At 44.4% G+C, this 15,947-nt stretch overlaps 2 protein-coding genes across 8 annotated transcripts in view; both read right to left on the bottom strand.

Annotated features, from left to right (window-relative positions):
* Positions 1 to 263: 263 nt before the first annotated feature.
* kcnj2a (potassium inwardly rectifying channel subfamily J member 2a) lies at positions 264 to 5,581 on the bottom strand. Of its 2 annotated transcripts, none has more exons than XM_049563362.1 (2): positions 5,419 to 5,581; positions 264 to 3,431 (listed from the first exon to the last, which is right to left on the bottom strand). In XM_049563362.1, the coding sequence occupies exon 2, from the start codon at positions 3,185 to 3,187 to the stop codon at positions 1,904 to 1,906; it is 1,284 nt and encodes a 427-aa protein (XP_049419319.1). In that variant the 5' UTR covers positions 3,188 to 3,431; positions 5,419 to 5,581; the 3' UTR covers positions 264 to 1,903. The 2 variants fall into 2 exon arrangements, with proteins under 2 accessions (XP_049419319.1, XP_049419318.1); XM_049563361.1 differs by having other exon boundaries at positions 264 to 3,434.
* Positions 5,582 to 9,890: 4,309 nt separating this feature from the next.
* Positions 9,891 to 15,947, bottom strand: part of kcnj16 (potassium inwardly rectifying channel subfamily J member 16) — a 33,179-nt gene continuing 27,122 nt past the window's right edge. For all 6 annotated transcript variants that reach the window (XM_049563366.1, XM_049563370.1, XM_049563368.1 and 3 more), the window contains one exon: positions 9,891 to 14,536. In XM_049563366.1, coding sequence (XP_049419323.1) covers positions 13,255 to 14,526 — 1,272 coding nt within the window. In that variant the 5' untranslated portion in view covers positions 14,527 to 14,536 and the 3' untranslated portion in view covers positions 9,891 to 13,254. The remainder of the gene's footprint in view (positions 14,537 to 15,947) is intronic.

Consider the following 15,947-nt stretch of genomic DNA (forward strand, 5'->3'; position numbering starts at 1 on the left):
ACTGACCAGTGCACGAAAAATATTCATTCACCATATTTCATGTTTACAGTCAGATATTGTCAGGTTTTGGTTAATTAAAAGAAAGATACACTTAAAACTATTAATCCCAAATGTAAACTAAGTGGTATGTGACCCTCGTCTCCATCATCATGACTGTATGAAAATGTCGCCGTTGATCAAACTCAGCATGATTCTGATTGTCCACTGACATTTTATTGAAAAAAGAACAATATAATATCATGTACAATAATAATAATAATAATAATATTAATACAAAAATCTGTACATTCCGCGGTTTGCAGTACATTTGGAAGACTGATACAAAACAACTGCAACAGGGAGGGAGGTATGTACACATGTAGGATGTATGGAGCCCAGTGGCCTTCAGTCACTGTGTTTCTGTCTTTAAAAAAAAGAAATAAAATACAGGATATAAATTTGTGTTGATGCAAACTCTTGTGCAGTACACCTTCATATGCCGGGGTTACAGTACATGTGGCTTTGAACTTTTCAATTCTTACATTCTCAAGTAAAAGAAAAGCGTTCGGACAGAGAATGGAAACTCAAGTAGTGTTGATAAAGAAGAGGCTGCGTTCAGCAACAAAAAGGGAACGTGGCTTTGAAAATGTTCTACTTGGAGATCTGGTATTTTTGCAAGACATGTTCTTCTACAATCTCCAATCGTAACACTGCGTCAGACAGCAGGAAGGAGTTTGCAAAGTCACATTCCACTTTGTGTTTTAAAACCCTTTAAAGCAAGTTTGGGTTTAAAGATTTGGGTTCAAGTCGACGCCTAAAACATCAGAGTTCTTGTTTCAGCTCAGCGAACACTACAGAAGTTGTGATTCCTGTTTACTGTCCTCTGCAGTAAAGCCTCTGCCACTTTGGTAGATTTATACATCTTCACTTTCCCCCTTTTTTCAGATTAAGGCTTGATGAAGTGGCTCAAGATGATCGACATTAAAAACAAACTGTACACACATTCTTGAAAAACAAAACCTTAGTTAAACTTTCTAAAATTCTTTGTACCAAATCTAAGCAGGTGTTGTTTTTAAGAAACACATAACTATGATAATAATACTCTTTGGTATTCTTTTATCAATCGTAAAAAAAACAAAAGAAGCAACATCATAGCAGCACTTTTAAGAACATTCAGATTCTCGTTTTACCCCGGTCTCTGTTTAAATTAATGATTTTTCTCTGTCAGTTTGATGCCGTTAATACTCCCCCGCTCCATCTCTTGACATGAGCAGGCATGTTTCTATCAGTCTGACCAGCAATGAACCGTCTCTCAGATCAACAGCTGCAAAGGGTTAAAGCAGAAGATCAGAAAATCAGTGCTGTCGAGTCCCTAAAGTTTTTGTTGCATACAGAAAGTTTTTATTTCGACTCTTGTGATGTCTGCGATGAGACCAGCTCGTGAACAAATACTCTACTTGTACCTTCGTTGTTCCAGACATCTACCCTTTGTGTACTCTTTGGTTCTACAAGAAAGTTTGACTTTCACTGTTTTCTAGCAGCACTTGAGAACATGTTCTAACTATAAAAACCACCTTCCTGAAAGCGTCTTGTTCATGCCGGACAGAGAAACTGAGACATGCCTGCAGGTTTCAAGTCATCTCAACAACCTTCCTCTCTGTCACCTTGCATTCACCAGACACTGAGCGCACATTCATGGGGACTTAGTGGAGAATTCTTCCTGCAATATGCACGTGGTTCATAGTGCTGTGTTTTGTCATACTGTATGTACTCAAGAGTTCTTACATACAAAGTCCTTTGCCGCTTCCCACAGCAGTACCTTTCGGCTTGTCCTCTACCCAAGGCCCAGCTCGGCTCGTTGTGCCTTTCGGAGCAGAGAGGTGATTTTAATAAATCCCTCACATGAGGTCTGACGTCTCAACAGTCATATTTCTGATTCTCGTCTCAGAGGCCGGGGCTCCAGCGGCACCGTTGCTTGGCTGTGCTCAGTCTCTGAGATATTGTCTGTCTGGGTGCCGTCGGGCCCAACGCTGCCCCCGTTCCCCTCGTCCGTGTCCTCTTTGTTCTCCAGTGCCATCTCGTTTTCGTAGCAGAAGGAGTTGGAGTTTGAAAGAATGTATTTTTTCTCTGCGAGGTCTCTGGCGCTGCACAGCGGGGTGCTCGGCACCTCGTATGTCTTATGGAAGCGGGAGTAGTCCACCTTGTAGTAGTTCTTCTCCTCGAAGAGCACGGGCTCAAACCGATGGCCCCAGAGGATCTCACTGGCGACGTAGGAGCTGCGGCACTGCGTGGTCATGGCGGTCGCCTCGACCATGCCCTCCAGGATGACCACGATTTCAAACTCTGAGTTCTCCAGGTCCTGTTTGCTCATGTCGTAGAAGGGGCTGTCCTCGTCGATCTCGTGGACGATAGTGATTGGAGAGACCAGGAAGATGCGGTCGACTCCACTGTCAAAGCCCACATCTATGTCCATCTGGTCGAGGGGGATGTACTCCCCCTCTGCTGTCATCCGGGACTTTAGAAGTTGTGCCCGGACGTGTGCCTCGACCAGGTGGCTCTTCCTCAAGTTGCCCACACGCCACATCAGGCAGAGCTTGTTGTCCCTCATGGCCACTGTGGCGTTATGGCTGAAAACCAAAGTCTCATTCCTCTTCTTGGGTTTCGCCATTTTCGCCATGACAGCGCCGATGATGAAAGCATCGATAATGCAGCCAACGATGCTTTGGAAAACCACCATGAAGACGGCGACAGGGCACTCGTCTGTCACGTATCTGTAGCCGTAGCCAATAGTGGTTTGAGTCTCAATGGAGAACAGGAAGGCAGCGGTGAAGCTGCTGACGTTGGAGACGCACTTCTGGGCGCCATTCTCTAAGTCCCCGTGAAAGATGGCCACCAGCCAGAAGACGCAGCCAAAGAACAGCCACGACAGCAGGAAGGCGAGGCAGAAGATGATGAACATCCACCTCCAGCGGATGTCCACGCACGTTGTGAAGATGTCAGCCAAGTACCGCTGACCTTTCTCGCTCACGTTGATGAACTGCACGTTGCAGTGACCGTCCTTCTTTACAAATCTGCTCTGTGGCTGGTGCCTCGTGTGCACCTTGCTCTTGCCGTTCCCGTAGCCGTTGGGTACTGCCATAGTGGCAAGCTTCATGCCGTCCTCCTCTGATGACACAATGCTGTAGCGACTGGCTCGCACGCTTCCCATCACCTCAGTCTGGGAGGGCTGTGCTGCTTCTGCTTTGGAAAACAGTCTGAGTTTCTGGAAAAAGCGTTGGAGAAACAGTTTTGAAACACTTTCGGGGGACCAACTTGGAGAGGAAATGGTGACAGTATGAGGCGGGCTGAAGGGACGCCTCTTCAGCCTCACTGGCCCCTAGATGGAGTGCAACAAGAGGAGGATGAAGCGGTCACTCCCCTTTCATCAGCTGACTGGACCTCATCAAGATCATCTGCTGCAAGAAAACAGAGGCAGAAGACGTCGGTTAGTCAAACCAGTCCCAGATAGAGCAGATAAACTTCCATGAAATCACGTTCAAGGCAAAAATATTTTAACGATTCAACATTTGAGCAATTACTTGTTGAAGACGACATGTCAGAACTGATAAATTCATTAAGTCAGACGTGCGTGCAGCCTGAGAAAAACCATCAGAAACTTTCTACCCTGGATCAGCAAAGCTCGCCTCACTGTGCCAACAATATTTCATGCAGTTATGACAAACAACAACAGTGATATTTAACCCTCATCTAACATTTCAGCTTTCACTGAGAGAGGCCACCCTGTAATTGCACTCAGGTCCCGCTGTTGGTCACTTACAAAGTCGACTTGTTTTTCTTGGCTGCCCTGCGCTGACTCGATCAGTTCTTGCTGGATTGTGGGTTACAGCGTTTCTACAGGATCCCATGGACTGATGGTTTTGTGCAGCTGACGGATCAAATTAAAAACTTCAACTGAGAAATTTTAAATATACATACCGTTGTCATCGCCTGAATGATATACTGCAAGAAACTATAAATGCTCCGCAAGTTATGTAAGTTGAACCACAGCAGCTTCCAGTCTGGATTTCAAGCTGGATTCTTTATCACATCATTTACAAACATCTAAATTATTGCTAAATGGTGCTTTTTAAATGCACAATTTCACATGCAGCGCCTGTTTTAAATGTCGCCATCAGCATCCAACTTCTAACTTTAACTTTCTAAATTGTCCTGATATGATTGCGAAGCAGTTTTGTCAGTCATCTGCGACAGAAAAGAGCTTAAGTTTGCAGAACAGGAGCAGCAGTTTGTAAGTGACATGCCCGCCTGCAGGTTTAGTGAACTTGGTCTGTTATTTAAAGAAGCTTCAGGCGACGTGTTTGCTGTACAGGAGAGATGAACAGCTTGTTGACTCTCGGAGAGCCCTCGGGGGATTTCTCCTCTCTGCTGCAATAATGGCCGTCCTGTGAGGATTCTCCCAGCACCACTAAAGCACCACTCATTAGTTTTCGCTGTCCTGGCAACGTCTCAGTCGACCTGCTGCAGCCTCACGGTGTTATCTCTTTGAAGTTTGAAAGATTTCTCTGAGAGTTAAGGACGAGGAGAAGCTTGCGGTAAGAGAGTTCTGCAGGCCTGGAGGGTCAGTGACACATCCTGCATTTACATACATAGCTGCTGGTCACTGAGTCATGCTGAATGTTGACAAACTGGCTGATGCAATTTGTCTTCGAGGCGTTTACTCGCAACAGAAAACCACAAATTAAGTTCCCAAACAGCTGTACAAACATGCATCAGTGTCCATGTGCAAATGAGCCTAATGATTGAGGATGCTGTGTTGCTAAGCAATGTGTATTTAAGATTTAGTTTTAAGGCAGCAGGTTTTCTAAAGATTAAAGACACAGAGCCAAAGTTTCAAAATGAGCAGAGGCTGAAGGAGAAGAGGAGATAATCACCTGAATAACACAATAATAGGAGTTCACATTATACTTCTGTAGTCTTGCGTTTTAAAGGGTATTATTAGACAGTGTGTGTGTCTGTGAGGAGGGAGGCAGAGCTGCTCTCAGAATGCACCAAATGCCAGCGACAAATGTTAACAGGTGCGGGGGGAAAAAAGGAACTGACTTCTGATGCAATCATCCACACACACCCCTCAGACTGAGGAGCACGCTTCATTTCCAACCCCTGCCGTCAGAAATGATCCCAGAACGCTTCAGTAAGAGGCGAGAAGAAATGTGAGCGGATAAAGTGAAACTTTTGGCGGGTCATCTGACCGCTGTGGCGGCGCAAGTCGTGCGTAAAAGCCAGGAAGTCGGCGCGTCATAAAGAACAAACCATCACAATTTGGCGGTTGTTTGCCAAAAGTTAACAGTTGAAACATGCGCACAGGACTTGCTAACAGCATCACATGCGATATGAAAGCACAAGAGAAGCAGTTGTGTGAAAGACTCGTGTTTCCTCTACCTGTTGCTCATTTGTGGGCCGGTTGGTTTCAGCTCGCTGAAATATAATCCAGTCGTTTGGGGGGGGGCTCCGCTATCCGCAGCGTCTGTCCCGCGCGCTTTGTTGTGTCTTTTGGATCGAACAAGATCAAGTGTGAAACTTGCCTCACATCTCTGGAGGACCGGTCTGGATAATGTGCTTCGCGACGAGTTCACCCAAAGCGTTTTAAACAGCACGCACCGGCACGGCCCGCCCCCCGCTCCGCGCCCCGGCCAATGGAGAGCAGGCGGGGAGCGCGCACTGTGAGCCCGGCGCGGTCAGGCTCCGTTTTTGTGTCAGTTTATGTGTTTGAGTGATGTGAACAGAACACAACATGGAAGTAATGAGAGCTAATTGAGCGATGCCACTTTAATCTCAATCCGGGGTTAAATAAAGAAACAGGAGGAGGTACAGCGTGGAATATAAACAAAAACAAACACCAGGAAAACATCAGGTTAGGACTTTTTTTATTGAGGACTTAAACCTGGTTAATGTCATGCTGTCTGATGACCTGTAACACGCACACAGGTGACATGTTCAGGTGCTTCTGCTTTACAGAAACTTCAAATTACCAGCAAGGTTTGCAACAAGAAAACAAATATCCTGCAACTCACACGTGTAAAACAGAATTAAAAAATAAATTGTCTTCCAGAGATCCGTGCCCAACAGTGATCTATGCCTTCTGTGCTGAGGCGATGAATCAGCCTGGTGTCCTTGTTACCACCTGCTGTGGACAGCGTCCACCCATCAGCCTCATTTCTGTGATATCCGTTGTTTTTATAGATCTTATTTTTTAATGTGGGTATGGAAAATGTGTTCTGTCGGAAAGAATGACTCACTCAATAAAGGCCTACATGCCTGTATTATGATATGACTGTCTTTCTCCACTAAGCTATCAAGTTGCTTCGGATGTTTAGACTATGCATCTGTTGCCCTATAATTTTAGGTCAGGCTGCAGCCGTGTTGTCTTAAAGCCATTGACTAAATCATTCTTCCTGCTTACTAATTCATCATAAACATTAACCCACAGCAGAGTGTTTATCACAGAGGCTTTTGGACTGCTCTGGGTTTTTTTTTTGTTTTTTTTTTTAATCTGAGGAGTCTGAGTTTTATTTTTAGTCGTGGTTATTTATAGCAGCACGTATATTTAGCCCAAACCACCTGTGTCAGTGAACTGTGCGCGTTGTGTGTGAGTGTGTGTGTTTGCTTTCCATGCCCAATTTCCAGCAATAAAGAGAGCGATGCATGCAGGAGCCAGTGCTGCGTGTGGACCACAAGGTGGAGAGCTGGAGACTGGAATTAACCAGTGATTGGCTCACACACACACACACACACACACACACACACACACACCGCTGTATTGTGAGCAGATGGCAGCACAAGACAGAGGAGGGAGGGGGGGTTAATGAATGTGAACTTTTCCTACAGTTTATGTCACAGCATCTAGAGGCTTAATGAAATATGTAAACTGTTATATAATGACAATAAAACTATAACTGTAAGATGCAGACATTTTACATTTTAGCACAAATTAGCCGACTAAAGCACAAAGTGATTTACAGTGAGGGTGTTACAATCACTGAGTGCTTCACATGAAAACAGACAAACAAGACAGTTCAAATATAGGACACTTAAAAACAGTTTAAAACACGGATTATGTGACCATAAATCTTTAGATCAAAAAGAAATCATGACATAAAATGAATCCTAAAAAGTCATAAAATCATGACATCATAAAAGCACAAGATTGTTAAACCACAAATCATAAAATCAAGTAAGATACAACATTTTAAACGAGTCGCAGCAGCGTGAAGCGTAAAAAGAGTTTCAGACCTGTATCATAAAAATCAGGGCGAGTTAAAGGTATAGGATGTTCAATATGTCACATGTCTCCAGTACGAAGCTAGGGCTGACCTGCCTGCAGCCCGTGAGCGCGCGCTATATTAAATAATAGGATGAGGAGAGAGAGGGAGCAGCAACAGGCAGAGGAACATGTCTGAATCCAATCCATCTTTTAGTGGACGTATTTTGACGCTGTTTGACGCTGTCTGAGTGTCCTATTATTTAATATAGCGCGCGCTCACGGGCTGCAGGCAGGTCAGCCCTAGCTTCATACTGGAGACATGTCACATATTGAACATCCTATCACTCACTTAGACAAAAGCAGATTGGAAAATAGGAACTAGATGTGTGCCATAACATCTTGCTCACAATAATGCCTGTATCATTTTTAATATGCTATGAAAAATTCATAACGTGATACTCGCGATATTTCAGCTTGTTGACATATTGAGGTCATGCTGTTACCCACGGCAACAACAGCCATGGCTGAAAGCAAAACTATTACCAGCTCCTCTGTGGTTCCAGTAAAAAGAGGAGGAGCTTCAGCAGTGTGGAATAAACTGTGGCGTCCTGAATGTTTTCCTTCTCTTAGCACTCAGAGGGAACTCATTCAGCGGCTCCTCTGGCAGCAGCACAGCGTCTCTCCCTCTCTTCTCTGATTCTGTCACAAACCTTTGGTGATGGAAACCCAGCCTGGTGATTAGAGGAGAAATGGCAGAGCATAAATGTCCAGGTGGGAAAAAAAACTATCATTTAGGATTTTACTCAAAGAAGGAAATCAGCTATATATATATATATATATATATAGATCCCAGGGGACATTTTCACTTCAACATATTTTCCTGGTCAAAAGCCAAATAATGGAGAGCCTTCTCAGAACGCTGCTACGTCACTTACTGACCTGCCCTCCTAAAACCTGCAATATTTTCCAACAAGCTCACCCGAACCATCTGATCGACCCGCACATCACTACCATCCACCAATCAGAGGCTGGGTTTCTTACCGTGTGGCAGCTCTGATCTCAAACGAACTGCACAAAAGAGTAACGAGCGACCATCTTGATTTTGTCTTAAAGTGTTCCTCCATCTACCTAAACCTGGCCAAGGGGCGATGTCTGAGTTATAGTCATCTAGTTACCTGTTGGTTGTATCTTTTGTACGTTAATCAATCAGAATAATTGACCAGATCCCTTTCTGATATCAATTATTTTTTAATAGGCCCACAATTTCCATTTTGCACAAGTAAACTCAACAGTTGTCACCTATAAAGCTAAATGCAAAGCCCTGTAGTTGTGTAGTTGGCCAAAAAGTCTTTTGAGGCAGTTATTTTTTACTGTGACTGTGACATCAAGTTTGATGCCTGCAGAATGTACGATGACATCGCCGACTGAATCACAGGCTACGATGAACGATGCAACAGCCTCACATACTGAGGGCACAAGGATGCTGCACGGGTTATCACTTCCCCAACTGTGAAGCACAAAACAGAGGGTCAAATGATTAAATAACCTAAAGTTCTGTGGGCTCTATACACTGCAGTGTGTGTGTGTGTGTGTGTGTGTTTGCTAGCTGCTAGGTGTGTCACCTGGCAGCTGTAGCTCCGCCTCTGTTTCCTTCCATGCTTCGTCCTTCTTTACGCGATCATGGTCAGAGCTGGAGGACACATCATACAAACAAGGCTTCACAAGGTTTTCCTCACATTTCTTTTAGCGTGTTTTGCCTCCATGGCGAGGTTCTGTCCGTCTGTTTGTTTGGGTTTAGCGTCAGTTTGTCATTTCATGCTGCATTTCTGTTGGTTGGTTAGTAGACGTAGGTGCTAACAGCAGTCACACTGTCAGAATTTTATCTCAGGCTGTCTTTGATCAACCGGGACGACGGCCATCTTTAAACCTGTCTCACCGTGCGACGTAGGACTATCGTTTTAGAGCCACAACCAAAGATATCGCCACGTTTCTTTCACGCTGGTCATCTGGGCGGCTGTGGCTCAGAGGCAGAGCCGGTCGTCCACTACTCAGAGATCAACGGTTTGATCCCCAGCTCTTCCAGCTTGTATGTCAAAGTGTCCTGAAGATACTGAACCCTAAATTGCTCCTGATGGTTGTTGCATCGGTGTGTAAGTGCGAGTGATTGGTTACTGAGTAGCAGGTGGCACCTTGTAAGGTAGCCTCGGCCACCAGCGTGTGAATGGGTGAATGTGATGTAGTATTAAAGCACTCTGAGTAGCTGGAACTCCAAGGTCATGGTTCAGTTTGAGGCGACTGTCCTCACCCCTGTTTTAGAAGAGCATAATGAGGTCTGTGGGCTGGGTGACCGGCTCGGTGAACGGACAGATAGAAATAAGGGCATCACAGTAAATCTACACTGTCATGATCTGCTGCCTGAAGAATATCAGGAGCTTTGGATTGATCTATTTATATACATGATGGTTTTAACCAGATCACACAGAGATGCAAATCAAAGCAGCAGGTTAGAAAGCAGCATCTGGTCACTTTCATCCGTCTCGTCAGCTGACGTCAAAGAGAACTTCCCGATCAGAGCTTTTGTTCTTCCACAACAAACACCATCCACCTTAGACAGACACATGATCATCAGAGGAAGTGAAGATGCAAACCAGACATTTAAACGTCACTTTATTGAAATTGTTGACACTGGTGTCGTCTTGATATTTTATAAAATCTGCTTGATGAAGCCTCATAACAACATTTACAACACAGTTGGTCTCTGTTACATCAGATCCGCAAATTCTTTTGTTCATAAGACGTTCGAAGATATAAAATATCTGTCATTTACAAAATCTAAGACAAGAAGCAGGGTTCATCACAAGTTCACTTATTTTTGTGTAAAAAGTTTTGATGAAATGATTTTGAGTCGTGACTTCCTGTTAATTACTAAACAAACAGTGTTCCACCACCACAAACATAAAGAAAACATAATGTTTTACTGACTTTACTCATAAACAGGAACATTGCTGTCATCACCCTGTGACCTCTGTTTATTTACAGTGCTCGGCAGCAAGACTTCAGGGATAGTCAAAGTCTCCTTAAGGTGCAGACACACCAAACAGACATCAAAGAACTAGTGGTGACGAAAGCCAACTGTTGCGTCGTCTACGTCGCCTCACGTCGCCCTGTGTCAGTTGCATTTGAACACACTACACGGACTACATCCGACGGCCAAGTAGCACGTACGTTCTGCGCCTGCGTGAGAGAGAGCGGAGTGAGAGAGTGGTACATCCTGTCAGCCGAGGGGTTTCCTATCTGTGCAGCCGAGCACCGCAGCACCTCCACGGACTATTACATCCAGACGGTCCCGGTGTTTCCTCCTCAGGCTCCACTTCACTCAGCTGCCCGATAAACCCGCTGCTTCTTCCCACTTTAACCTGAATAACAAACCAGGGCTCGGTGCTCCGGTTGGATCCAACCGGAGAGCCGGGGCTAGCTCAGAGACTAGCGGAGGCTAACTGGCTGTGCTTCCCTCCGGTCATGCTGCGGCTAACGCTCCGCTAGCTGCTCCCAGCTAGCTCCGGTTTGTTATTCAGGTTAAAGTGGGAAGAAGCAGCGGGTCTGTGGGGCAGCTGAGTGAAGTGGAGCCTGAGGAGGAAGCACCGGTTAGCCCCGGTTTCACTACAGGCAGATTCACTCGCTACAGGGGCGAGGAAATAAAACCTGAACAGCCAATCAGAGTGAGCTCTCTCACCGACAAGCTCTGCTGGCAATTCAACATGCTCAATTGTCCAAAGTGCCGACGATGTGGGACACACCGCAAAAACTAGGCTGACAGACGCTCACCGACAGCCCGACTTTGGTCAACAGCCGACCGTCGGCTTGGTGTGTCAGGGCCTTTAGACAAGGATAAACTGTAGAGATCGGTTTGCACAAAACACCTTAAGTTAAGATTTTCCTTAAAGTCCCGGGGCCGTATTCACAAACATTCTCATAATCCTCTCAGAGCTCCAAACTTAGTAAGTAGTCCTAGCTTAGGAGTGATTTATGGAAGTTGTCAGAGCAACTCTGAGCAAGGAAGGGACAGAAACTTTGTGGTGGTTGACCCTGTTGCTAGGTTACAAAAAAAATCCTTAAGTCTTTTTCTTAAGGTTTCCTTAAAATGCTCACTAAAGTATTTATGGTTTTCACCTTGTCTTGGTCTTATACTTAAGGAATCCCTAGACCATTGCACAAAAAAACCTTAGCAACCAAAGCAAGGTAAAAAAAAAAAAAAATACTTAAGGTACCCCTAACTCTCTTAAATGCAACAGGACTGAGTTTATGGTAGTAAATGAAAAAGGCGAACACACCCAGAGTGTTCTGCGACCAGGAGAGCCCAGTAGTTCCCTTTTGATTTTACACTTAAGATTTGACTGAATTAATTTTTGTTGCTTCTTTATACTTTCCTTTTCTGTTTTCTGGTATTTGGGATCAAATTTACTTTGTGGTTTGTGCTTTCTATGATTGTATTCCTCCAGAAGTTTAATCTTGTCCTCCTCTGACCAATATGGTTTCCTTGTCTTCTTTTGTTCTGCCATTTTTTCTCTATCTAACGATGAGCCAACTTTGTGAGACGATAACAGGCATCACCAGTACGAGTCCAAGCAAACAAACAATCTCCAAGGAAACTTGTACCGCTGTAAAATATCTTTCAATGCAGTAAATGATCTAACATTTTTCCTTAACTAAGGAAACCTTTAAAGGGATTCTGTGCAACTGTGGACGTCCCTTAGCTAAGGAGAAATTGAGCCTACACTTAAGGTAAAAACTTAAGGTCTTTTCTGCAACTGTTCCTTTCTTTTTAAATATGTAACTTAAGTTGTTTTTTTTTTGTTCGCACTTGTCACAACAGTCTCACCAAAGGGTTCTGGAGCTTTCTGACTGTAGTGCATGATCTTCCTCAGCAGCTCATTTGTCGTCCATGTTGGCTCAAAGGTTGAGATTTAAGGCTAAAAACAGCAGTTAATGAAACAATCTTAACACAAGGCCTATATAAAATATAAAAACAAATTTCCACCCACTTAGATATACACCCTGACCTTCATCATTTGCCCTTAAGTCCACAATCACCTTATCTGAATATTACATTAACCATATAAAGACTTTATTAAAATGTATTTATAGCTCAAATAGCGAGTCTCTGTACATTAAAGGCTTTGTATTCTAATGTTGTTGCATTTATACTTACTGTTGTAAGTATTTATATTTTGTGTATCAAATGCGGACTACCTGTAGGCTTGAAAGGCGGTAAAAAGTTTGTAGTTTCATCACTTGAGGACTACAGCTGCATTTTCAGTCTGAATTGCTGTAGTAGTTTACAGCTTAGGGTCACCTCATGTATCTGCATTTATATGGGTTAGCTGAAATGACTTGCACATGGAAGAGTACGTCTTGACTTGGATATCTGCTGGCTACACCAGATCAGCATGAAATATTGGCCAAAAAGTAACCTACAGACCTTAAGATGTAATTCCACATTTGAGCCATGATATCAAATTGGCCTCAGGCTCGACACTGTTCCTGGGGTTTGGTCTTTAGGATGAGTAGGTGGGGCTTTTTGAAGTAGTCTTTGGGGATACTCAAGGGACTGTTACCATCTGCAAGGTGATGGTCACATGATCGATGGAGGCAGCATAAGTCATCAGTACTTTCTGGGTGTACTCTTGCTGGCTGCCTTTAAGTAGTGTAAAGCCTGTTCTGATTTGAAACCCACAGATAAGGATCCTTCAGTAGCCTTCATGTAGTGCTGGATGAGCAGCTCTCATTGAAATGGGCGCCATCTTTCAAGCCTACAAGGGTAAAGTCTTTGATACTCAAAACACAGATCTGTGTTTGCAAAAAAATGGCATGTTAAAAAACAGAAGCCAGGACTCTTAACATTCTCAGAGTGAATGAGATCCAGTAGCATCCTCAGTATTCCTCTGTAGCAGCGGCTTCCTTGAAGGAACGGACAATCAGCACAACGTCTTAATGAATAAATCACGGCTCTGCTTTTATATTTCTGTATTTGTCAGGTCATTTGGCAAAGTCAACGTGTCTTGATGTTGATTTTCTGCTGACGTTGAAACCGTTGGTTCAGGGCAACTGTTATTCACCATCTCCACAGTTACTGTCGGAGGTGTCAGAAGTTTTTCTTGATGGTTTTGCTGCTGTTTTGGAGAGGGGCGTGGGGAGGATCGAGGCGAATGTCGTGGGGAACATCGGGGTGAATGTCGAGGGGAATGTCTTGGAGAAGGCCGCAGGCGCTTCTGCCGTTCGTACTCCTCAGCGCTGACCACAGGCACCAGCACCTTAGCAGTGTGATTGAACAAGGTATAATCCACCGTGTAGTGCCTCCTGGTGACCCTGATCATCTCCTGGAACAGGTGGCCCCAGAGAATTTCAGGTGGAGTGTACGAGGTTCGGGTCTGATGCAGAATACCCGTGGAGTCGTCCGTGTAGGTGAAAGACACCACCAACTCAAAGTCTGACTTCCGCAGATCCTCCAAACTCATCTTGTACAGCGGGCTGCCAGGTTGGATCCTGTGGAAGATGGTGGTAGGTGTGGCCACGATAATGTCCCTCTGCTGGATGACCAGATCTTCGTATGTCACGTCCCTTTTCCCTGTGGCGTGCACCGTAGTGCGGACGATCTGAGCGCAAGCTGTCCCTTCCACCAGGTGGTGTCTGCGAAAGTCCCCAACTCTCCAGGACAGAGTCAAGTAACCATCGCGTAGATTGATGACAGCGCTGTTGCTGAAGCCCACCGTCTGCGCCCTCTTCCTGGCAGAGGCCATTTTGGCAACAACAATTCCAATGACAAACGTGTCGATGAAGCAGCTGATGACATCCTGTATGGTGACAATGATGATGGCAATCATGCAGTTCTCGGACATTCCTCTGAAACCATAGCCAATGGTCGTTTGAGTTTCAAGCGAGAAGAGAAAGGCAGCTGTGAAGCTGCGCACCTCATACACGCAGTGTTCTTCTGAGGGCCTTCTGGCATCACCATGAGTGAGAGCAATGACCCAGAAGAGAATGCCAAAGAAGAGCCAGGACAGGATGTAAGACAGGGCAAAGATCAGGAACATCACCCTCCATCTGATCTCCACCAAGGTGGTGAAGATGTCGGTCACAAACAGCAGCCACTCCTCAGGAACATGGCGGAACACAACGTTACAGCTGCCTTCTTTGCGTATGTAGCGGTGTTTCTTTGGTTGAGGTCCATTCTCAGTCTTCACAGTGATGTCATCGGAGGGGCTCACTGATTTATATTGTTTCTGCATCTTTCAGGGTCTGTAGAGAAGATAAAAAAAACTTTAGCAGCTTTATTCATGAATGAGACTTGGTTAATATCTGACTTTGAGCCTTTACATTAAAGCCACTGAGCAGGATTTTACCACCACTGGGGGGCGCCACAGTTCGAAATCTTTACATTCTTTACATGGTGGCTTAGAGTACAAAAAAATAACCTCTTTGGAGAAGATATGAAGGAGGCTGAATACTCATTCAACACCCTCAGTGCTTTGTTTAGTAACAGGAACTTCAGAGTTTCAGGTTTGTTGAGATCTAGTTTTGGTCTTAGGTCCCATATTTCTAGGTTGGCTTCTATTTTTCTGTTTAATAGATTCCAGTTAACGCCATTTACTAGGTCAGTTTCAGTTAAATTTGCTTTTGATAGCCCAATACCCCTCAGCAGGAGATTAAACAGTTTATAATATTTAAGGAAAAAACAAAACACAAAATGACATGAAATACAAGAGGCCTTTCCTTTTAGTCTTCAGTGACTGTTAGCTTTAGTGCCGCATGTCAAAGCACCGTCCACTGAGAGGTGGTGAAATTTTAATTTTTAGTGATGCCTTGCCTTTTATTTATTTATTTTTGTCGGCTATGCTAACAGACAGCTGGCTGGCTGCGTTCACTGCAGAGAATGCCGAATGCCCACCTTCCAGTCCCTAGTGGTTAGCTAACGTTAGCAATGGCATTAAACTGAAAAGTAATAAAAATTAACCTATTGGCTGACATGGGGACAAGTCAAAGATACTCAGCGCTTAACTAATTAATGGTTCAGTGTTGACATCCCCACCATCAACCTTGCAGCCCAGGTTTTCATTAAACCCTGAGTTCCATATCGGCAACTTTCTAACATTTGTCACCGGATTAGTTTGTAGGTTGTTGTTTTGTACAACTGACCCAAAACATGTAGAGAAAGTCATTAGAGTAATGCAGGTCATGACTGCAGGAGCAGACACAGCTCTGCTAATGAGACCGAACAGCCACTGAAAGCTGTCTGATCTCTGACCCACATGAGGACGCGACACAAATCTGACATGGAAACCCAGATGTTGTTGAGTCTATAAGGGAGCGTCTGGACCAATTTAGAGGAGTACTGTAAAAAATACCCATTTCATACATTTAAAAAGCAAAATGAAGCCTAAGATTGCAAATGTGCTGCATGAGTGGGAGTGTAAATCCAAAGTTTCATCACATTATGATATTATATTGAATTTTTGGACGATGATATAATACTTTCTCACATCACAAACTCTGCCACGATTCAATTTCGACTCAGTTCAATTAAATCCAGGGGCCTGCGGTCAATAGCGGACAATATCAGTAAATATCGTCATTGTCTTTTTCTTAGATGCTTACCATGACCTGCCCAGCGTTGGGCCTTTGGCACTGTTCGAATGTTTAGAAAGGAGGT

The sequence above is a fragment of the Epinephelus fuscoguttatus genome, linkage group LG20, assembly GCF_011397635.1.
Source record: "Epinephelus fuscoguttatus linkage group LG20, E.fuscoguttatus.final_Chr_v1".
Lineage (NCBI taxonomy): Eukaryota > Metazoa > Chordata > Actinopteri > Perciformes > Serranidae > Epinephelus > Epinephelus fuscoguttatus.

Bases quoted from the DNA above. Each gene is read 5' to 3' on its own strand.
- kcnj2a (XM_049563362.1), bottom strand. From the start codon at position 3,187: ATGGGAAGCGTGCGAGCCAGTCGCTACAGCATTGTGTCATCAGAGGAG.